Here is a 21,302-nt window from a genome sequence, read left to right as displayed (position 1 = left end):
ATGCAATTTCACCTTATGGCAGGACCCCGGGGTTCCGCCATGAGGTTCAATTATCCAACATGTAATCAATCATAACTGGAGTTATTTTTTTCAGTGACGGTTAGACTGTGTCAGTGTGTTCTTGGATTGTTGTTTTGAGCCTTGCCCAAGCTTGCATTTGGTCTTGACAAATCTACAGTAATTTATATATGAGGGCGATTTTTACAACCACATTAATAATATTTAACACGTAGGCTTTCGCGACCAATATTCATAAGTGTTTTTTGGGTCAGATCGCGAAACAGGAGGATTTCTTCACAATTCTGGCTGTTGCTGTTGAGGTTGGTTTTAATTACCAGCGCAACGTCGTACAGTACTCAAATTGTAAATGTGGGTTTACTCTCCAACACACTGGTGTGCTCAACTAGTAACGAATTGGCATGTTTTGTTTACGTGACAAACCATACTAAGTGGCTTTGTTGCGTAGTGGCGGGTTTAACGGCACGTTAATATTTACGCGATCTAACACAATTTTTTTTTAATTAGTGACATGCTTAACTTTTCTCGATCTTACTCTTGTATCTTTTGTTTATTTTGCATTGTTTAACTTGCTGACTCATGCCTACTGGACATCTTTGAAAAATAGCTTAATCAGATTCCTCCAGGATAAGTAAAGATCCTGATTCTGACCCAAACCATGTACATATTTGAACCTTTTAGAATTTTCTGTGACTTATAAATCCAAGATGAGATCTCAATGGATGTTTGATCTGCAGCCAACACACGTCCCAAAGATTAACACCAACATGTAGTGATCACATGTAGTGATCACTAAAGGTGCTGTTTATTCATCCATCGACCGTGGAAATCATGCGCAACATAAGAGCAGCAATATGAGCAAGCCCTGCCTCAGAAGGTCGCTGCTCATGAGTGCTGCGGGTTGAGCAACTTCTCCGTCCTTCCACTTTTGGAAAGCCAATCATTTGCCAAGCCTTGACCCACCGTTTCGTAACAATTGTGCAGAGAGCAAGAACAAGCTTCTGCAACAGTGGGCATTCACTTGTGGTTTAACTCACACCTTTTGCACAACATTCACCACCTTCCTTTTAGTTGCCCAAAAACATTTTTAACCTTTACCCTTATAGCAATGTGGGTCCATGAAAAGCCTTTGTCAGCCTTGGTAACAATGGGTAGGCAGGATACAACCACTACATGGAGGGACACCTTTTAATGTTAACTGTAGATTGTGAGTGGCGTTCTGGATGGCGATACATCCAGAACGTTAGGATGAACGCAAAACTATAGCATTGTTGGCACTGCGAGGTAATCTTTCAGATACATTTCTAAACAGGCCTTGATTGTCCACAACAACCTGCAAAACAATAACCATTGTTTCCGATGAACAGCATCGCACTATTTCTCTTGTGGAGCATGCACAGGAATATGGGTCCCAACAATGGCACCACACATTTGTGGAATACTGTATGGTGTTTCACAAAATTATTGTGCTCCAGTTGGTAGGTTGATACGTGATGGCACAGGTTCAGTATGCAGAGCCGGCGTCGTGCACTGATGCATGCAATTTTAGGGGTAATTAATTGGCAAATGTCTTCCTTTCCATTCGGATGTTTTCCAACCAATAGTTTTTCGTGACATTTTGGAGATTAACCTCCCACCAGCTCTTACTCTGGTAATGTTTCCAAGTTGTAGGTACTTTGAACAGAGGCAAGAAAAGACACAGTGACCTGTTGCAGTTACTGGAGGAGAGCAATTTTCATTATCTGGTAAAAAGCCCTCTCCTGGCGCAGCTGACTGCAGCATGACACACAGAGTCTCGTATCTGGCATCAGATGTTCATATTTCACAGTTCTCTGCAAATATCAACATCATGCAACTCAAAATGTCAATTTCTCCCGCATGATCTTAATTTTTTTCCAACTCATATCAGAAATTCAATATCACGCAAAGTAATTGATGGCGCATTGGTAGTGGTGCAAATGAAATAAAATAAAATCAGCATGTTCGTCAATAAAATGGAAAATATATTCAGTTATAGGCGATGTTAACTGCCTCGCCCGGTATACAGGAGGTCGTGGGTTCGATCCCCGTGATTGCGTGGATTTTTCTCGATGTCCACATTGAGAATCAACGTCACGCGTTTAGAGAGAATTTGGCATAAAATAATGTCCACACGATTAAAAAGCCACTTCATTCGAAATGGCCAGGTCGCTTCTGAAAAATAGCTACATAGCTCAGATGGACCTTACCGGGTAAAAATATAAAAACATGTTTAAATAGCATTCATTGGGCCCTCGTTCATTGCACAACAGACAGTGGCCTCCTCGTGGAGCTGCACCAGGCGGACCTCACAAAACGACGTGCGACATTCGCACTGCGCACACGCTCCCAGGGCATCGCCAGCGAAACGAATTTCTCTGTGCGCATGCACGGCGCCGCCCTCGAGGCGAGTTGTTAAACTCGCTCGCAACCGCCGCCGCTGGCGTCTTGTCACACGCAGGCGGGCATTGCGGAGGCGGAGGAGGAGGCGTGAGATCCTGGGGCTTCAGGTGAGGGTTTGAGAGGGACGTGGCGCATGACGGCTCCCCCTCCTCGTCTCTCTCTCTCTCTGTCGCCATGTCTCTCCTCCCTGTGGTGTGGGGGAGAGGAGACGGCGCGGGTCGGGGTGAGACGTGGAGGGGAGGAGGTGTGGGAAAGGGTTGTGGCGCCCCAGCGCGGAGCTCCGCTGCTCAACCCAACATCCACCTCCACGCCAGTCGCCTAGGACTCACATTTCTCATTCTCTCCTCGCCGCAACGAATTTCCCACCCTTGTGTTTTTTAATTTCGGAACAGATGAGCGACGGCTCACTTTTGAGTGAATTAAAGTATCTCTAACACGACCCATGGGCTAACCTGGAGTGCATCATTTCAGCAGCATTGATTCGGGACAAGCAAACTGATCGGTTTTGACATTCGGTGTATTGTTGTTTTTTCACCGTCCAGAGTGTCTTCTTTATCCAGGCGAGAGCTCTCGGAGCCTGGGAGAGAGCCCTCGATTTGTAAGAGCGAACCAGATACACGTGCGCAAAAAAGTTTGTTTGGCTCGTTCCGTTGAGTTCACTCCAAAGGTTCAATTAAATATTGATTGCATCGGTGGGATTCAATATGTGTGTATTTAGTTGCACCGCCGTGGTGCACATGGGCTGCTACCCGGGGCAGCTATTGCAGACAGCACTATAAATGAGTAAAAAAATTAACCCGTAAAAACAAAGTTTTTCACTATAAATCCTTTATATGCGTGGCGGCTAGAGTCCTCTCGTCCTCTGGCTTGAGATGGCTGCCACCTATGGGTCAGATGATTGCCTGCCATCATTAAGCAATTGGTAATTAAATATAAATATTTTTTTCCTAAAAAGTGTAAAGTTATGGAAAAAAAATTTCACGAAAATAAATTGTCACGCACAACGAGTCTGTGTGCAAAATGTCAGCTCGATTGGATCACGGGATGTGGGTTAAAAAACGACCGAAAGATTTGCACGGTCGTAAGCGCGCAAGCAAGCAAGCAAGTGAACTTAATATAAAGGATTTAAAAAGGTGCACGGCTGAGAACTGGGTTTGAGTGGAGTTTGTTTTGGTAATCCCAGCTTTATAGGAAGTTGCTACCCTACATTACGGGGCAAGGCAATGTGGCCGTAAAGAATAAAGTTTAATGGTAGGTTTTTACCCTTTTAAACTGTCAGTTTTGTACCAGTTAAAAGGGTAAAAACCTACCATTATATTTTGCCACTGGTAAAAGAGATCTCATAGTATAAAAGAATAAAGTTTGTCATCGATATTGTGTGTGCTGTAACCTGCCCTGCTCAGAAACTCCGCGTTCACTTGACGCTGCATGCGGAGATGCATCCTTGCGATGACAGCGAGACTGAAAGTGTAACACTTGGATTAGAGCACACACGCAGGTTAAAGTGTTTTGAGAATTGAGTGGGGCCCGGGGAGGGAGGACACGTCCCGGCCTGGAAGGGACGGATCGTGTGCGAGAGGAGAGCATACAGGGGAGATGGAGCGATGGAATCGGCCCTTGTGCGTGTGCTGGATTGCTGTATATTGCTTCATCCAACAGTGGATTGGCCGTGTCTGAAGGTGGTGGTAGTGCATGGATAATCGCCTGTGGCTGCACAGGTTGCCATCTGCTCAGGGTACACAACAGCGAGGCTACGGGTTAGGCATTTTTCGTCAAATGTAGGGCTAAGGTCCAGATAAAAGCAATTATTCACATAAAGGTCACGGAATAAGTTGGCGTGTTGGTCACTGCTGTGTGCTTCATCGCTGTGGCATGTGTATCCCAGTGGTATGTGTAACGGTTTGGTGTGTGTATCATTGTGCTGTATGCAGGTTTTATGTGTATCTCTGGGCTGTGTGTATCATTGTAGTCTGTGTATCACTGCGATGTCTATTTATCTGGTGTGTAACATTGTGGTGTGTGTATCGTTGCGGTGTCTGTTTCTCTGTGTTTGTGTAACATTGACATGTGTGTATCATTGCAGTGTGTGTATCGCTGGGGCGTGTATAACTCTGCGTTGTGTGTATCGTTGCGGTGTGTGTTTCGTTGGATCTGTTTTGCTGCAGTACGTGTATCGCTGGTGTTTGTGTATCGTTGCGGTGTGTGTATCACTTGGGTCTGTGTATCATTGCGATGTGTGGATCGCTGGGATCTTTGTATCGCTGGTGTCTGTATCATTGCGGTGCGTGTATCGTTGGGGGTCTGTGTATCGCTGGGGTCTGTGTATCGCTGGGGTCTGTGTATCGTTGCGGTGTGTGCATCGTTGCGGTGTGTGTATCGCTGGGGTCTGTGCATCGTTTCGGTGTGTGTATCACTTGGGTCTGTGTATCGTTGCGGTGTGTGTATTGTTGCGGTGTGTGTTTCACTTGGGTCTGTGTATCGTTGCGGTGTGTGTATTGTTACGGTGTGTGTATCACTTGGGTCTGTGTATCGTTGCGGTGTGTGTATTGTTGCGGTGTGTGTATCGTTGGGGTGTGTGTATCGCTGCGGAGCGTGTATTTCTGCGGATCTGTGTATCGCTGGGGTCTGTGTATCGCTGGGGTCTGTGTATCGCTGGGGTCTGTGTATCGCTGGGGTCTGTGTATCGCTGGGGTCTATATATCGTTGCAGTGTGTATTTCGCTGGATCTGTGTATCGCTGCGGTGCGTGTATCGCTGCGGTGCGTGTATCGCTGGGGTCGGTGTAACTCCGCCGTGTTTCTCTAGCTGTGTCGGGTGCAGGCAGACAGCGCTTGCAGCCATGGCGGTGCGTGGCACTCAGGTGTTCAGCACCAGCAGCATGAGTGGCCGCACCATGAGCATCAGCTTGGATGGACCCGCGAACGCCCTTAGCGTCTGCCGAGATGGCTCGCAGGTGACAATCACTTCATCACCACTATTAAACACACAGCCTAGGCACAGTATGAGAAATAACAACACTCCTCCTGGCTCTGCACAGGGACCCCAGCGGTCACGTGATCGGTCCTCTAGAGAAGTGGTTGACCCAGACAAAGCTTTTTAGAGTTGTAACGATTCACCACCCACTTACCCCTGGTGATTTGACATTATGATGATTTAGGGTCGTGATTCAATTCAAGAAAAAAACCCTTGTCTTTTTTGTCTGAAATATATTGTTTCTTGATTTATATTTTTTTATGTTATTTTGCTACTGAGGCCTAAGTGTAACATAAGCATACATGTGTATAAATGCAGCCTGCCAATGAACTAAGGTTTATCCATTACTTTTCTGGGTGGACAAAGCTTTTAAGAAGTTTGGCAATTGTTTCAATTGCCGCACTGGCAGAACGAGCCGGAGTCCTCTGAATTACAAGTCCACTGTGCTCACCATTACATAAAGGCAGCATCTCCCACATTCAATTGCATTCTTATAAGACCACAATGCACAGTTCAGTGTTGTATGTATGTATTTTGAACTTCTTTCGCTCCGTACATTGCCAACCATGCTAATAGTGGAGTTGGGGCCCAGTTGGTGTGTGGTTTGCGGTGGGAGCGCAGCGCTTTTGCGAGCACGGCTCACAGAGGTAACACTTTGGGCTGCAGGTGGCCGTGGCGGGTCGCAACGTCTTCAAATTGTACGCCATCGAGGACGGTGAGTTTGTGGAGCGTGCCAACCTGCGTGTGGGCCGCAAGCCGTCGCTCAACTACAGCTGTGCGGATGTGGCGTGGCACCAAATGGATGACAACCTGCTGGCCACGGCCGCCACGAATGGGGCCGTTCTCACCTGGAACCTGGGAAAGGCGTCACGCAACAAACAGGTGGAACTATCCCGCAAATTCACTTTACCCCCCACTTATAGTCCCACTCCTTAACCCACGCACTGGAGTTTTATCAAATCGCCAGTGTCTCTTTGCGCAAAGTGTGGAACAGTGTCCATCACTGTAAACCATTGGTAGTCATTCAACATAACAATGTCACCGTTGACTATCCGTAAAGTGTTACTCAATTTGAGACGAGTCTGCTGCCAAAAATGTAACTCGCATTCTTTACATTATCAAAAATACGCTGTACGACATCACCACTCCGAACCGCATAACCATAAACCTCTAACATTTCAGATGTGCTCACATTTATACGCTATATCGATACAAATTTTATTTGAGCTCAAACCATATCGTTATCATAGCTCTATCCCAACTTTGTTACCGTGTCTTGTACTCTATACCACTGACCACCTCTTAACTCCCCTACAGGAGCTGCTATTTGCGGAGCACAAGCGGACGGTGAACCGCGTGTGCTTCCACCCCAGCGAGCTGCACATGCTGCTGAGCGGCTCCCAGGATGGCTTCATGAAATGTTTCGACCTGCGGCGCAAGGAGAGCGCCAGCACGTTCAATGGTACCCAGCCCTCAGTTTCCTCCTCCTGCCAAGTCGCAAGAGCCAGACCAGATGTTTATGGTGCACCTGTCAAGTGTGTAAAATAGAGGCAATGTAATTCCAGAGTGGTTAGCGCACTGCGCTATCAATCGGGTTGACCTCGGTTCAATTCGCAGCCACGGCTAACGTCAGTGGCGAGTGATACCTGAACCATTCTCTGACGCCCACTTCATGAATCCGCACTGACCAACTTGGTGACGTATGGTCAAACGTCTTCTATGACCAACGAGGCATGGGGAGGCCTGAATCCAGCTGTCGGTGTTTTATATTGCAAGGCCCGCGGGCCACTGGTGGCCCCTGGTGGCCTTTAGTGCGGCCCCTGACGTGCGGCCCCCGACAATACGTAAATGTAAAAACACCCCTTGCAGGTGGTGTGGCAGTGTAGCAGCCCTCACACTGATGATGTCTTCTCGGCGAAAGTGCCGTCTCTCTGAAAATTAGCGAAGAACACTCTTTTAGGGCAAAGCTCGGGGTTGACCATGCCATATTAAAAGCCAGGGTGGTGCATCTTTTTGAACATGTTTCACAGGCTGGGCAGCCAAAGCATCCTATTCGATGTTTGTGTGTTCCACAGAGGCAGTTTGAAATCAAATCATCATGTGTGATTTAGCCCAGCGAGTGCAGGTAACATGTTTTTTATTTTTGTCTCGCGTGATCCGCAGGCCAGTCGGAGAGCGTACGCGACGTGCAGTTCAGCCCCAGGGACTGCTTTTCCTTTGCGGCCACATTTGAGAATGGAAACGTGCAGCTGTGGGATATTCGGCGATCAGACCGCGTGGAGCGCATGTTCACGGCACATAATGGGCCCGTGTTCACTTGCGACTGGCACCCTGACGAGAGGTGAGAGAGGGGCTCCCCACCCCCACCCCCCCGATCTACAACCTCCTTTCCTTGGCTTTCAGGGCTGCACTTCAGAGTAATGCGCAGTATGCCTGTGATATTGGGAAGCCACTGGAGCTATGGATTGAAAACTAATTTTTTTAGAACTGGTTTTAGTTTTGTTACCCTTCCCCTGTACCTCCGATTAGCATTGTTGGCTACGTATGGTGAGAAAGAAGTCCTCACATACAGTAAAACCTTGGATTGCGAGCATAATTTGTTCCGGAAACGTGTTTGTAATCCAAAGCACTCGTATATAAAAGCGAATTTCCCCATAAGAAATGATGGAAACTCAGGTGATTCGTTCCACAACCCAAAAATACTATATTCATATAAAAATGATTAATACAAAATACCTTTTTATATTTTTATTATTTAAATTTAATATAAAGTAATCAAATTAATTAATTAAATTTAATCGTGGCTGGTGTGAGAGAGAGGAGAGGAGGGTTATTGTGTAGGACGACTTTCACTTGCAGTACAGTTACTAAAGAACAGTCACTACACTTGGACACAAAAAAAAATGCTTTACGCACACACTCGTGGGCACAACACTATAGTAAACAGTATACGCTCGCACGGATGTTGACTATACGAGTGAGGCACGCCGACTGAGACCGAGCATGGGAGATGATTACCCACAATCCCGCAGTGAGAGAGAGAGAAAAGAACCATCGGCTCAGTTGTGATCACGTGACGCTCGGCAGACAAAGTGTATACTGTACGTACTACAGTACTCGTATTGCAAGACCTCGCTCGTTTGTGAAATTAATATTGATTTAAAAAATTTGCTCGTCTTGCAAAACACTCGCAGACCAAGTTACTCGCAATCCAAGGTTTTACTGTACATACAATAAAGAACCTGCACTTAGGAAGATATCAAAAAGATATCTACTGTTTGCCTTTTGGCATTCTCTGGTCTAACGCTGGTGAGACAAGGCCGTAAAGAAGGCTGTCTGGTGTAGGCCAATCAGTTTCATAGACAATGCATATATTGGCAGAGCATGTTTGTTAGCATGTTTCACAACAAATACATGTGGTTAATGCAGACTTGAAAAGTATCTATTTTGTGTTTGAACATCTTAACACCTGTGTTATTGCCAGAAAGGGTAAAACCTATTCTTATTTTTTCTTCACCTTGGACACTGGCAAAAAGGTCCCATAGGTGCGAAAGAAGTTCAACATACATACACACACATGGAGCACCCTGTGGAGAATACTGATTGTTTTCTTTTGTTCCTCGAAAACAAATTATTTGTTGACACCGCATTGGCAGTGGTGCACAAGCACAAATAAAAAAAATCATCACTTTCGTCAATAACTCTGCCTTAAAAGGAAATATATAATCGGTGACGTTTCAGGCAATGGGCCCTCTTCATAGCACATAGAGGTCAGAGAGATACAGCGGATACGAGTTGAAGGGAAATAAGAGTAGTAAAGTGAAATCTTATCTACACTATGTATCTCTGGTCTCCGTTTCTGTTCCTGTGCAGTGCCCGGGTGTTGTCTAAGTGTAGTCTGGGACTGTTTTTGTTGTTGTTTGCTGCCTTGCCCAAGCTTGCATTATTGTTGAAAAATCATCGGCAGGAATTGATGCAAATTGTACTTGTATACTTAATTTTTAGTGACTTGCCTACCTTTCCTATACTTTGCACTCCTGTTGGTTTTTCTATTATTGTAACTTTCTGATCCGTCCCTGCTGGACATTGATCAAAAAGAGCTCCATGGCTCATCGGCTTCCTCCAGGATATTTAATAATAGAGATTCTGATTCTGTCTTTCCCCTTGCCGACACTCGACTCCTTCTTGGCAGAGGCTGGCTGGCCACGGGTGGTCGCGACAAGCTGGTGAAGGTGTGGGATGTGGCGAGTGCGCGTGCACGCGAGCAGTACTGCGTGCAGACCATCGCCTCCGTGGCGCGCGTCAAGTGGCGGCCAGAACGCCGCCATCACCTGGCCACGTGCTCCATGATGGTGGACCACTCGGTCAGCGTGTGGGACGTGCGGCGGCCCTACATCCCGTTTGCTGCATTTCCAGAACACCGCGACGTCACGACAGGCATCGCGTGGCGCAACGACCCCCACTACCTGCTCTCCGGCTCCAAAGACTGTACCCTCTTTCAGCACGCCTTCAAGGTGCTTCCTGGATCCGTGTTGCTATGAGCTCGCTTCCTCAAGCACAATAACCACACTAGCGTTTTTACTTTCTCTCACTTACCTACAGTTAAAATTTTGGTACTGGCAAAGAAAGCTAATTTGTACATTTCTTCAGGCTCTTGTACATATGTATGTTCAACTCCTTTGGCGCCGCACATAGTCAACCGTTCTAATCAGAGGTGCGGTGTGGTGTAGCCATTTATACTGCTGGATATAAATGGAGAAGACATCCGCATATGGCTCTGGACAATACTATCATATAGCTATGACAGTATTGTTTGTATTGTAGACCCTGGTGGGTCAGGTGGCAAGCTCTAGCAGGTAATTCAACAAGATGGTCAGGTGAGGAAAATAGCACTGAAAAGATGTCTCTGCAGTGAGAAACACCAGCTGGAGGTGAGAATAGGTGGTTAAAGTTGCTGTACACGTTTCGGATAGGGACCAAACACAGGCTTATCTTTGGAGCTGAGACCCTCTGAATGCATGGCTATGTGGCGAGATGTTTACCACCTTGCCGGCTATACAGGAGGTCGTGGGTTCGATCCTGACCCTGACGCCTGTATATTTGGAGTTTGCATGTTCTCTCTGTGGTTACGTGAACATTTCTCCAGGTCTTCCGGTTTTAGCTGCTATAAATTTCCACATGATAAGCCACTTCATTGGTCTGTCATTTGTGGCCAGGTCACTTCTGAAAAAGAGCTATACAGCTCAGTGGGTCTTACCTGGTAAAATGCAAATAATTAATAGTTTAATAGTTTTGATGCGATGTTTCAGCCATGTCAATGGGAGGTGCTCATGTGCTTCAGAAAAGCAGGTAAATGGTTAAAAAAACTAAGGGTTTAAGCAAAAAGCAGTGTAGTTATGGATGTGTATTGTGTCAGAGGGGGTCAATGTTGTGGTTTCTGGAGGCTGAAAGGGGGAGGGGTAATTAGAAGACATATTTTTATTTTCTTGGCCTCAAAATCACGTGATGTTTATTGTGGTTGTGAGGCGTCTGTATTAAGAGAAAAGCTCCAAACCAAAGGACCCTGTGACCACCCCCAAATTGAGGGGTGTGGTCTATTTGTTACCCTGCAAAGTCTGTGACTTGCAATACAAAGGAGAAACAGGACGCAGATTACAGGACATATAAGAATGTGGTTGCCAAACAGGATAAATAAAACCACTCTGTAGATTTCAAAGGGGTCAATATTCTAAGCACAACCCCCAAACCAAACCATATGTAAATTCCTGGAATAATTTCAATGCACTGCAAACAAAGATCATTACATAATACAGGTTTTTTTTGGGTTAGATCTAACCGAAAAACCTGTTATGTATGATATTGGTCACGAACACCTACGTATTAAAGATCATGACACTAAAGAATAAAAAAATCTCCCATCAGAACTCCACCACTGACAAATGTGAAACCTTCCTAAAGTCACCTCTCACGGGGGCCCTATTAGATATATAAGAAATATTGTCCACAACATTTCACAACCTAAACATTTCACAAGTCACAGACACTCCAAAACACGGGCCTACAACACAATTCCATAACTCCAACTCATTTCACCACTCGCTTTACATTATCACCACAACCACCACAGACCCTCAGACACGATCCCGAATATAATTCTCAAAAACACTATTTGTTTCCTCTCACATAATCCTTATACCACTGGTAGTGAACAACAAAGTCACGCACATTTACAACCTATGACAAACACCTTACAACCACACAATCCACAACACGTGATTTTGTGGGCAGAAAATGACAATAAGTCTTTTCGTTACCTCGGCCTCCAGACCCCCCCGCCCCACACTGTCCCCCTCAGACACAATACACATCCACAACTACACTGCCTCCTTGTGCAAACATTTACTTTTTTTTTAACCAATTACCTACTTTTGCGGGTCACATGAGCCCCTCCCACTGATGTGGCTGAAAAAAAAATCACATATAAGCATCATCTTCTAGCCTAAAGACAACAGATAAGCCTGTGTTTGGCCGGTCCGAAACGTGTAGGGCAACTTTTACCATATTTTTTTCATCTCGAGCCGGCGTTTCCCACTGCAGAGGTGTCTTGCGGTGCTGTTTTCGTCATGTTTTCTCCGCGGCGTCTTCATGAGTTTTCTGAAGATGGTCAGGTATCAGCTTTTAAGTTTAACATAAATACATTGAATATCATGCTGCGTATTCTCAATACCCCCCAGCATTTAGAGGATTCTGACATTTTAAGTAACATGCTTTTCCGCCTAAATGTCTGAGTCATCATTATAACAAGTTATAATATTTATTTCCTGTAAACTTTCTGCCTTTAAGACCAAATATGCCTGCAGATAATGTCATGTTTAATTTGAAGGTTCCCTTGAATTAAAAGGCCAGCCCTAACAAAGAGAGAAGAAAACTTGGTGCTTCTTGAATTATATGCCTTTGCTAGCTTCATGGGTTTGGTCCACATCTATACCTTGGTGGCAGATTGTAAGATGGACAGCTCGTAGAGTTTTACAAAATACCATGCCACAGTACATTTAGTGATCATCCGGATTAGAATCCAATAGATAACAAAGCTCCTGCCCGATCCGATGCTTTGAGTTCCATGCTTCGACCTTCGTCCTCATCCACCTTTATTCCTTCAGCAACTCCTGCACTTTGCCTTCCTTGAGCATCCTCTTCCCTTCCAGTTAAATTGTGTTTCCACTGTTGGTAATCGGAGTATTTTTATGAAGCTATTGTTACGTGTTTTTTATTTAACATTTAAAAATATATATAATGTATATGTTTGTTTTTAATTTATATGTGTTTTCGTTGTTGCAGGATGCATCCCGGCCAGCCGACAGTGCCAACCCTGAGGGGCTGTGTGTGGGCCCGCGGGGTGACCTGGCGTTTGCAGCCAAGGAGGGTCTCTGCGCTTTAGAGTCTGGCCGCAAGGCTTTTGCTGGTGACCGCCGCTACCCCTTCTTTTTCATCCGCAAGCCACCAGCTTCCGACAGCCCAGAGCTTCCCACCGCCCAGAACACGTGTGCCAGGTGGGGGTGGTCTCGCACATCGTTCAGAGGCCCCTCACGAGTTTTTGGGGAGGCCTCTGGGATCTTGGATAACTCAACAAAAGTTTTAGATTTGGTGTCGCTAGAGGAGCGAATGGTAGTTTTTTGAGGTCCTGAAGAGCTTGAAGACTCTGACCAAAGCATGGTTGAGCACAGGTCGTTCTTGGATGGACGACAACAATCTATTACTGCTTTTTGTGTTTAGTTTGTTGTCCTTCCCCTGCACCTCCGATTAGCACGGTTGGCTATGTACAGTGTAAAAGAAGTTCAACATACATACATTAAGTTCGTATTATAGGCTGCTGAGGTATAACGTGGTGGGCATCAGAGGGCAGTGCAGACAAATTGATTGTGCTTACCATTATATGTTGTCCGCCTTCATCAATCCGTACTCGGGTAACCCCCACGACCCTCAGAAGAGTGGGAAGGCTCTCGCCCAGCAGTGGATCGACAATGGACTGAATATGCATGTGCAGGGTGATGATTTTAAACATATTTGCGCTGTTAAAGGGACTCTAGTATTTTTCTATCTGTGGTGCTGCTTGCATCACTGCGTAGTGTGCTCAGTGTCCCATGTACCACGGTTTTGCAGCGTGTGCAGTGTGCTGAGTGTGTTCGAGCCCCACGGAGGGGAAGGGCTCGACCCGGTGCTAGGGCTGCATACGGACTGGTTCGTGGAAACGGCTCAACGATACTGCTTGGCTGGCAGGTAATCTTGGTCATGCATATGTACACGGCATGGCATCCACCGTCACTATGCGACAGTTATCACACTGTCTTCGTGAGGGTTATTAATGGCTGGTTGGAGTAATCGCCACCAATGATAATTCATCTTCATGGCTTTTGCAGATAATACATCTTCCTGTACTATGATGAGAGTCAGCTGCTCAAAATGACCTATATTCTTTTGTCTATTAATTTGGCAACGAGGTGAATCGATGACCCAATGGTTTGCGCACTGAGCTTTGAACCCAGAAACCTGAGTTCGGTTCCCGGCCTTGGCTTGAGTCAGGGGTGAGTGATATTTGAACGAGTCCCAAGCTCCCCCCTTCACCAACCCACACTGATTAGCATGATGAAGTATGGTCAAACAACTCCCGTGACAGACACGGTGTGGGGAGGCCTTCATTCAACTTTCATCCAGCGGTGGGATGACAAAGTTGTAAATATTCATGGAAATGTGTTATGCGGTATAGCACAGATAATAAACCAGCCCTGCTTGTTGAGCGAAATGCCCGTGGGCTGACTTGGTTGTGAAACGTGGGCGCAGACCTCTCGGGGAGCTGTGCGACCACAACGCGCGCGTGGCAGGGAGCCTCCGCCGCTTCCAGGTGGCGCAGACGTGGACAATGCTCAAACTGCTGTACGGAGGCGGCGACCACTCGGCTTCGCCCGCCTCCCTCGTTCCCAAACCGCCTGCGCTGCCGCCCTCCAGCATGTACGTGCGGGCACGTACCGCTCCCCCTCTCCTCCAGCTTGCGCGCCTGCATCCATCTCTTTCGGACGCACCCAGAAAGCTACCACGCCACCTTCTTGCAGCAGAGATTTACGGCATAGCTTCTGTGTTTGGTGAGTCCTATTGATGTTGTTTTAGTTTCGGCGTGAAGGAGGGGGTGCCGGTGCTGGGTGGGGAAGGACGATCAGAGGGGCGGCTCCGAGACTCCTCCACCTCCACCTTCCCCCCACCTGATGGTCAGTGTCTGCTTAGTTGTCACCCCACTGCTGTCCACCATGGCCATGACCACTCTACTCAAACCTGTCCCTGAACCAGCACCTTCTAACACAACAACCCTTCATGGAATACCCTGTGCCTCGCTATTCTATAGAGTTGCTTAACAAACACTCAGCTGTGGACAACCCTTCTGTCAGGCGGCACAGATGGCGGCAATGATGAGACGGAGGGCAGTGATGCAGAGACGCTGCCTGGGCTGGCAGCTGGTCTTCAGGGAGGCACCACCGACTTCTTCTTTGGGGATGGGGAAGAAGGTGGCCTGGAGCTCCTCACACATGACACACCCGCTGGTGAGCACACTAAGATGGTCGCAAACGAGACAACACACAACTTAAGTGGCATGCACAAATTAAAGTGTGACATGATGAGAGTTTTCCTCGGTGCCTAGATGCTAGTGACGATGACAGCTTCTCTCTGCTGTGCCACTCATTCACCGTAGAAGATTTCCGGGAGTTCTCACTACCGGTGGAAGCATTCCCTCTCCGCCATGACTTTGCCGAGGGCCCTGCGGCCGCCCCTGCACAGCTCACGGGGGACAGGAGGGACTCGGGCCTCAGTGCGGATGAGGAGGAGAGGGGCGTGGAGGAGGGGTCTGGGCGACCCGGGGGAGCTGCAAGGTGGGGCCACACCCAGACGCCGACACCCACGCACGTGAACTGCACGCATGTGGACACCCTTCACGGACTCGCGTACGTACACACAGACGTGCCGCTCGACAACAACAACAACACCCGCCATTCGCCACTAAGTGGCGGTGACATCCACCAAGGTGCCTGAGGCCATGGAGATCACGGGACAGACCCAGGTGCCATGGGTTGACAGACAGACATGACTGACAGATGCACCAGCTGTGCCCCCTACTGTGCCAACTTGCTGCATTTTAGCCACCCGGCGCTCCGCTCGTTGTTGCGACCGTCGCTCATCTGTCCTCCGTTGTTGACGGAGGGCGACTGCCTCCAATTGACCAGTAGCATCCTTCACAAGCCTCCTTCATAGACGTGTCGCTCGCACACACATGGACACGCTTACAATAGCTGATGCACGTGCAACACATGATTGTAAAGATGCATGTGCGATCATCTCTCGATTTTCCAGGGTAATGGGGGGTGGGTGGGGGGGCGAGAGTGGTGGCCCAGACAAAATATAGACAGAAAAATGTCAGTTATCAGGCATCCATGGAAAATGGAGGGTGCCAGTTAATTAAATATATACTGATGGTTCACCAAATTTCCATTTACATAAAACTTTTCAAGAAATAAGTGAAGCCTACATTTTAATTATGATGTAAGAAATAACATACTCTTTTACAGAGGTACTCACAAGTCAGTTGTAGAGCATTCTAAGTTGATTGTAGAGAGGCAGTGGGACAGTTTAGAGTATAGTACACAGAGGTACAGTACTCCATGTATAGACTTCTGCTTATGCCACCACTCGGCAGTGTCCTGAAGCTTCCGTAAACAACAGATCTATGATAAGCGCACAGCAAGATGCTGGATGGCAGTCGGAATTTTTCTGGATACGTGAAGGAAGATTTGTATTGCCGTCTATGACAGATGCCGGTTAATAGAGCATTCCGGATGCTAAGAGAGCTTTTGCTGTATATGGATAAGACAAACATATGTAAACTAGGCCATCATAATATATTAATTGTTTACCTATGCGGACTAGGGATAGAACGTGTCATCTCTTTTTATCGCGACTAAAACTTAGCGGTTTACTTGTGAACATGTTTGTGGTCACGCGGGCACGGAGTCACTGAGTGGACGACTGAGATTAGAGCAGTGTGTGCGTAAATTATTTTCACCAGCATGGTTAATCCACAACCATTATAATCTGATGACTGATATAATTGAGTTACCGTAGATAATGAAAAGCATGGCCTATGTGTACTGATGGTTGTTTGTCTGTGTTTGTGGTGTGCAGGCGACTGGGGGCTTGGGGAGCAGGGATCACACCTGCCGAAAGTGTGTCCCTCATATCTGTGTCGCGCCCATTGTTCGGACAGTCCCTGCCAGTTGAAGGGTCCGTATGGCATCACTATCAGCACACACGGGCCTTATTTCTCTCTTTATTGGGGTCATTACGTTTGAAAACATTTGTCCACTAGGTGCTACGTTTTTTCAAGATTAGAATCTTGCGTATAATATTACCCTGCACAATCCTCTATCTATAATGATTTCTCTCCACATTCAGGCGTTCTCTGTGAATGGCTTTGTACATCCTCTATCTCCCTGCGCAATGGGCTGCGTTTATACAAAGTAGCTCCTTGCAGCAGGTAACAGTGTAAAGAAGGTGCCCGTGTTAACGTGCGTGTTTGGACCTGTGGCTGCAGGCAGGATACGCACGTGCTGGAGTTGTGTGTGTTTAGGTCGTGGGATGGTTAGTGCACTGCATTATGAACACAGAGACCCGAGTTCTTAACCTGCTCACGGCCAATATCAGAAACGAATACCTGAACCTGTCCTGGGCCTTTCCTAGGTCGACTCAACCTTAAATAAGTAACTGGTACGGTGTGTAAACATCAGTTCTGGGGAGACGAAGGCGACCGAGCGTTGTGCTGGCCATCCACCCCCTAGTGAGTCGTGTTGGCCGTCATAGATGTATGTTAACAACACTTGCCCCAACAGTCCGTTAAGGCTTTATGGGGATCTTTGTCTTTGATGGTCACCTGTACGTGTTGGATTAACGTGCATGTGTGTGCGCTGGATTCCCTCTGTGTGTATTGGATTGACGTTTGTGTGTGTGCTGGATTCCCACATGCGTGCCCCATAGGTTTTCTCCCACAGTTACATCTATGCTGGAGCACTATACGGAGATGGGCGACGTGCAGATGGCCGTGTCAGCTCTGCTGGTGCTGGGCCAGAGGGCAGGCCAGCACGTCAGTCAGACTGTGCAGGTACAGCACTATGAATGGGGATCCGGGTAAGGGCAGAGGATCGGTTTTGCTTTCGGAGGCTTTGATGAGAAATTTCTCATCGAACTTTGAATAAAGGATTTTCAAACTGTTGAACAACCATGGTCTTCGCGAAATGAATAAACACATGAAGATAGATTGAAACACGTTTCTAAAAAGTTGCATCTTCCCAGACTGGGTCATTGGCAGATGTACATACTCACTCGGGACATGTCCTAGGTTTTAGATCTGAAAAGCGGACCTAGATATGACATTTATCTTTTGAAAAATATTTAGTTGGAATTTAGCCAAAGATGTAATGTCACGGTAAATTACGTGACTTACATAATGTCACGTCCGCTCTCTTTCCACCAAAATTGCTATCACAGGAGGTTCCATTTAATTATATTACTAAAATATATATTTTTCAAAATCACACTTAAAGAATTACTTTACCCTTGAATTATATTTTAAATCCTTAAATATATCACATAAACAATGAAAGTTATTAAAATGCAATTAAAATACATTTTACCTAAAAATATGAAAATCCTATGGCTGAATTGTTTTTAAATCTTAAACTCAATCATACTCCACTTGTTGTAAATTGTAACGTCTACTTTTCATGCTCCTGTCTGCATGTGGCTGTCTGGCTGTACACAGGAACACTGGTACACGGCATACCTGGAGTTACTGCACCGCTTTAAGCTGTGGTCTGTAGCCACACAGGTGATCCGATTGAGTACGTGTGAGGCTGTGAACATCCTCAACCAGACGTCCACCAGCCTTCATCTCAACTGCAGCGCCTGCAAGCGCTCACTCGATGGCAAGGGTTGGCTCTGTGACAAGTGAGTACATCACTGGGTGTGTGTGTGTGTGGGGAGCGGCAGTGTAGTGGTTTGCGCACTACACTAGGAAACCGGCTACCTGAGGTTGTTTCCCACTCGTGACTAATAACAGTGGCAAATATTTAAACCGGTCTTGGGCCTCCACTAGATTGACTCGGCCTTAAAAATTAGCACCTAGTGCGGGGTGTAAACATGAAGACTGGGATGACAAAAGCAGTTTGGGTGCTGTTAGCCCCCCACCCGCTCATGCCATCCCAGCTTTCATGGGAGCTCACTAACAGCACACATCACCACAGGCGTTTAAAGGTTTTTTTGGGGAACTGTATCTATTTTTATGTCAGGTGTATGGGGTCTCTCTTATATGGATTCAGTAGCAGCTACAAATCGATGTGCAGTGTGGTCAGAGCTAAGTCATCAGCGTAGGTATCTGACATCGCTGATGTATACATTGCAACATATCAGGGCCAACACAGAGCCTTGGTGGGGTTGGTCATTCTTTAGGACCTGATAGGAACTCAGATTCTGACCAAGGAAGAAACAGAACCAGCGGTTGCTCAACATGTTTGACAGCAGCCATATTGTTGTGCAGCAGCCCTCTTGCGTGTGGGTTCAAGGTGTTAAAGCGTCACGGCGAAGCGGTCAATTGCTCATCCTACTGCTGTCAGAAGGACCACCACGTGTTGGGAGCTCGAGAATTCATCGAGAGGATGTTTTGACCTCTTCCACGCTGGCCAGAAATCTTGGAAGCGTTGGGAGAGCCCACACATTACTCCACCACGTGCGACCTGACGATCGGTTGTGCTGCCATGGTGGACTTGCAATCCAGAATTAGCTGGTTTGATCTCTTTCTGGGGTAGTTGAATCACTGGGAAAGTGTCTCAAATGCACCCGCCTCGGTTCACCAAGCAGTATAAACAGATCCACCATACTTAGTGTGTGGGGGTATGCATAAAGAAAACACATGTCCTCAACGGGCTTTGCGAAAAAAGTATGAGAATTAGTTATGAAACTAATGCTAATTATTTGTATATGGCAGTAAACATTCACTTCCAGATGTCGGTATGGTAAAACTGCAAGACTAACAAATGTAAGGTTGTGATTTCAAATCCCAGTCATGAGTTGACTCAACTTATCTTAATGGGGTCAATAAAATACCAATGAGTGTTAAGTCAACATTGGTCATCCTACCAAGAGATCTAACCCTGCATTGGTACCGTGGAATTTGCATCACTGGTGCTCGGAGCTGCCAATGGAGATGAGTGCCACTGTTACTTGTTTAATGAGGGATACACTTAAAACTGCAACATTACCATTCATAAAACTAGTATATTTAGGAGTACATAATTTCGTATTTTTAGTGCCCTTGTATCTGCACCACTTTAATTTTTAGGGCTGTTTATTCAATATTGGCTCTTTGAACATGTACAGCCCTTTGTTAATCCATTGCTGGATGAGGGCCTCCCCACACCATCCAGGTCATGGAGGTTATTTTACCATACGTAACCATTCTGATCATTGTGGGTTTTTCAATATAACCGCCCTCGACTCCCCACCATGTATCCCCACAAGCCTGTAAAAACATTCGTGCATGGTGGTTGCCCATCTAAGCACGATCCAAGCTCAGCCCCTGCGTAGTTTCTGAGATTTAAGATTGGGAACATTAAGTAAGAACAAAATCAATATTTATTTACCTGTACACCCATCTATCACAAATATTTGATTCACTACAGCATGACCTCTTTTACTGGACCATTAGTGTGCTTGCTTCTCACTTGGTCCATTCTGTTGGGTGTCATATATGGGATTGTGCTGTGTAGGTGACTACTTATGTGTCTGTGTGTGTGTGTGCTTGGTTGCAGGTGTCGGCAATGTGCCAGCGTGTGTGCCGTGTGCCACCATGTGGTGCGGGGCCTGTTTGTGTGGTGCCAAGGCTGCAGCCATGGAGGCCACCTCAACCATATTATGGACTGGCTACAAACATCTCCTTATTGCCCCACGGGCTGCGGTCACCTGTGTGAATACACGTGAGGTCACCTAGCTGCGTGTAAACCAGAGGCTTATTCTCATATCCTTTAAACACAACACAGCAGAACGTGCATTTCGGAATGACAAGAGATCGCCGTGCATATGATCCGGAAGCAAAGCTGAATTCTTGTTCCGAAGATCAGGAGCCACACAAGAAGTCTGAAAACAATCTGCATTTAGGGGCATTTGGACACACGACCCATGTTCATGATATGCAGATTAACTGTTGGGAAAAGCATTGTCCTGTTTTTGGGTCCTGGTTCATGGTCTTCAATCGCAATGCCCAACTTTGCATGAGCGCATCCACACATGTCCACACATGAGATTGAACGAGCATGATACATGTGTGGAGAATACTGGACTTTCTATAGGTGCATCATTGTGGGTGGGGCCTCGTGCAATGCAGTTGGGAAGTGCTGTTTTTATTGTCATGTAACATTCAAAAGCCTGCTGGTTTTCACTATTTGTAATTTTGTAATAAATGTTAATTTTGTTTCTACGTTGTTTTTGTTGGGATATATGTAAAGGTATATGCAGACTCAATTCAATTTATATTTGCAATTTCACGTGTCATTAGTTTAATTTACAATGTGTAAAACTTTTGCTGATTTTTTTTCCTCCATAATCTCATATTTAGTTCGTGTTTACGTACGATTGTTTAATTTATCTACCCACGTAACCTACAATTTCCACTAGCTCATAACTCATTGTGTTTTTGCCAGCTTAAATAGAATGTCTATCCATCGCTAAGTTACTAATTAGCTACGTAGTTAACAGAGTAGCAAAATCCATTGAATTAAAGTACTTCAATCCTTCCTTGCCTTC

At 46.3% G+C, this 21,302-nt stretch overlaps 1 protein-coding gene across 2 annotated transcripts; it reads left to right on the top strand.

Moving 5' to 3' along the window:
- Window positions 1–2,455: 2,455 nt before the first annotated feature.
- On the top strand, window positions 2,456–20,976 carry WDR24 (WD repeat domain 24). Of its 2 annotated transcripts, none has more exons than XM_078603563.1 (16): window positions 2,456–2,546; window positions 5,244–5,391; window positions 6,078–6,293; window positions 6,729–6,873; window positions 7,575–7,752; window positions 9,604–9,925; window positions 12,750–12,961; window positions 13,572–13,688; window positions 14,250–14,417; window positions 14,574–14,671; window positions 14,849–15,001; window positions 15,151–15,328; window positions 16,635–16,733; window positions 17,484–17,607; window positions 18,268–18,452; window positions 20,312–20,976. In XM_078603563.1, the coding sequence occupies exons 2-16, from the start codon at window positions 5,278–5,280 to the stop codon at window positions 20,478–20,480; spliced, it is 2,478 nt and encodes an 825-aa protein (XP_078459689.1). In that variant the 5' UTR covers window positions 2,456–2,546; window positions 5,244–5,277; the 3' UTR covers window positions 20,481–20,976. The 2 variants fall into 2 exon arrangements, with proteins under 2 accessions (XP_078459689.1, XP_078459690.1); XM_078603564.1 differs by lacking the exon at window positions 2,456–2,546 and adding an exon at window positions 2,672–3,037.
- The last annotated feature ends 326 nt before the right edge of the window (window positions 20,977–21,302 follow it).

This window comes from Lampetra planeri, chromosome 20 (genome assembly GCF_965212315.1).
Source record: "Lampetra planeri chromosome 20, kcLamPlan1.2.h2, whole genome shotgun sequence".
In the NCBI taxonomy this organism is placed as follows: Eukaryota; Metazoa; Chordata; class Hyperoartia; order Petromyzontiformes; family Petromyzontidae; genus Lampetra; species Lampetra planeri.
The sequence above is the reverse complement of the archived record's forward strand: the minus strand, read 5'-3'. Positions and strand labels throughout refer to the sequence as shown.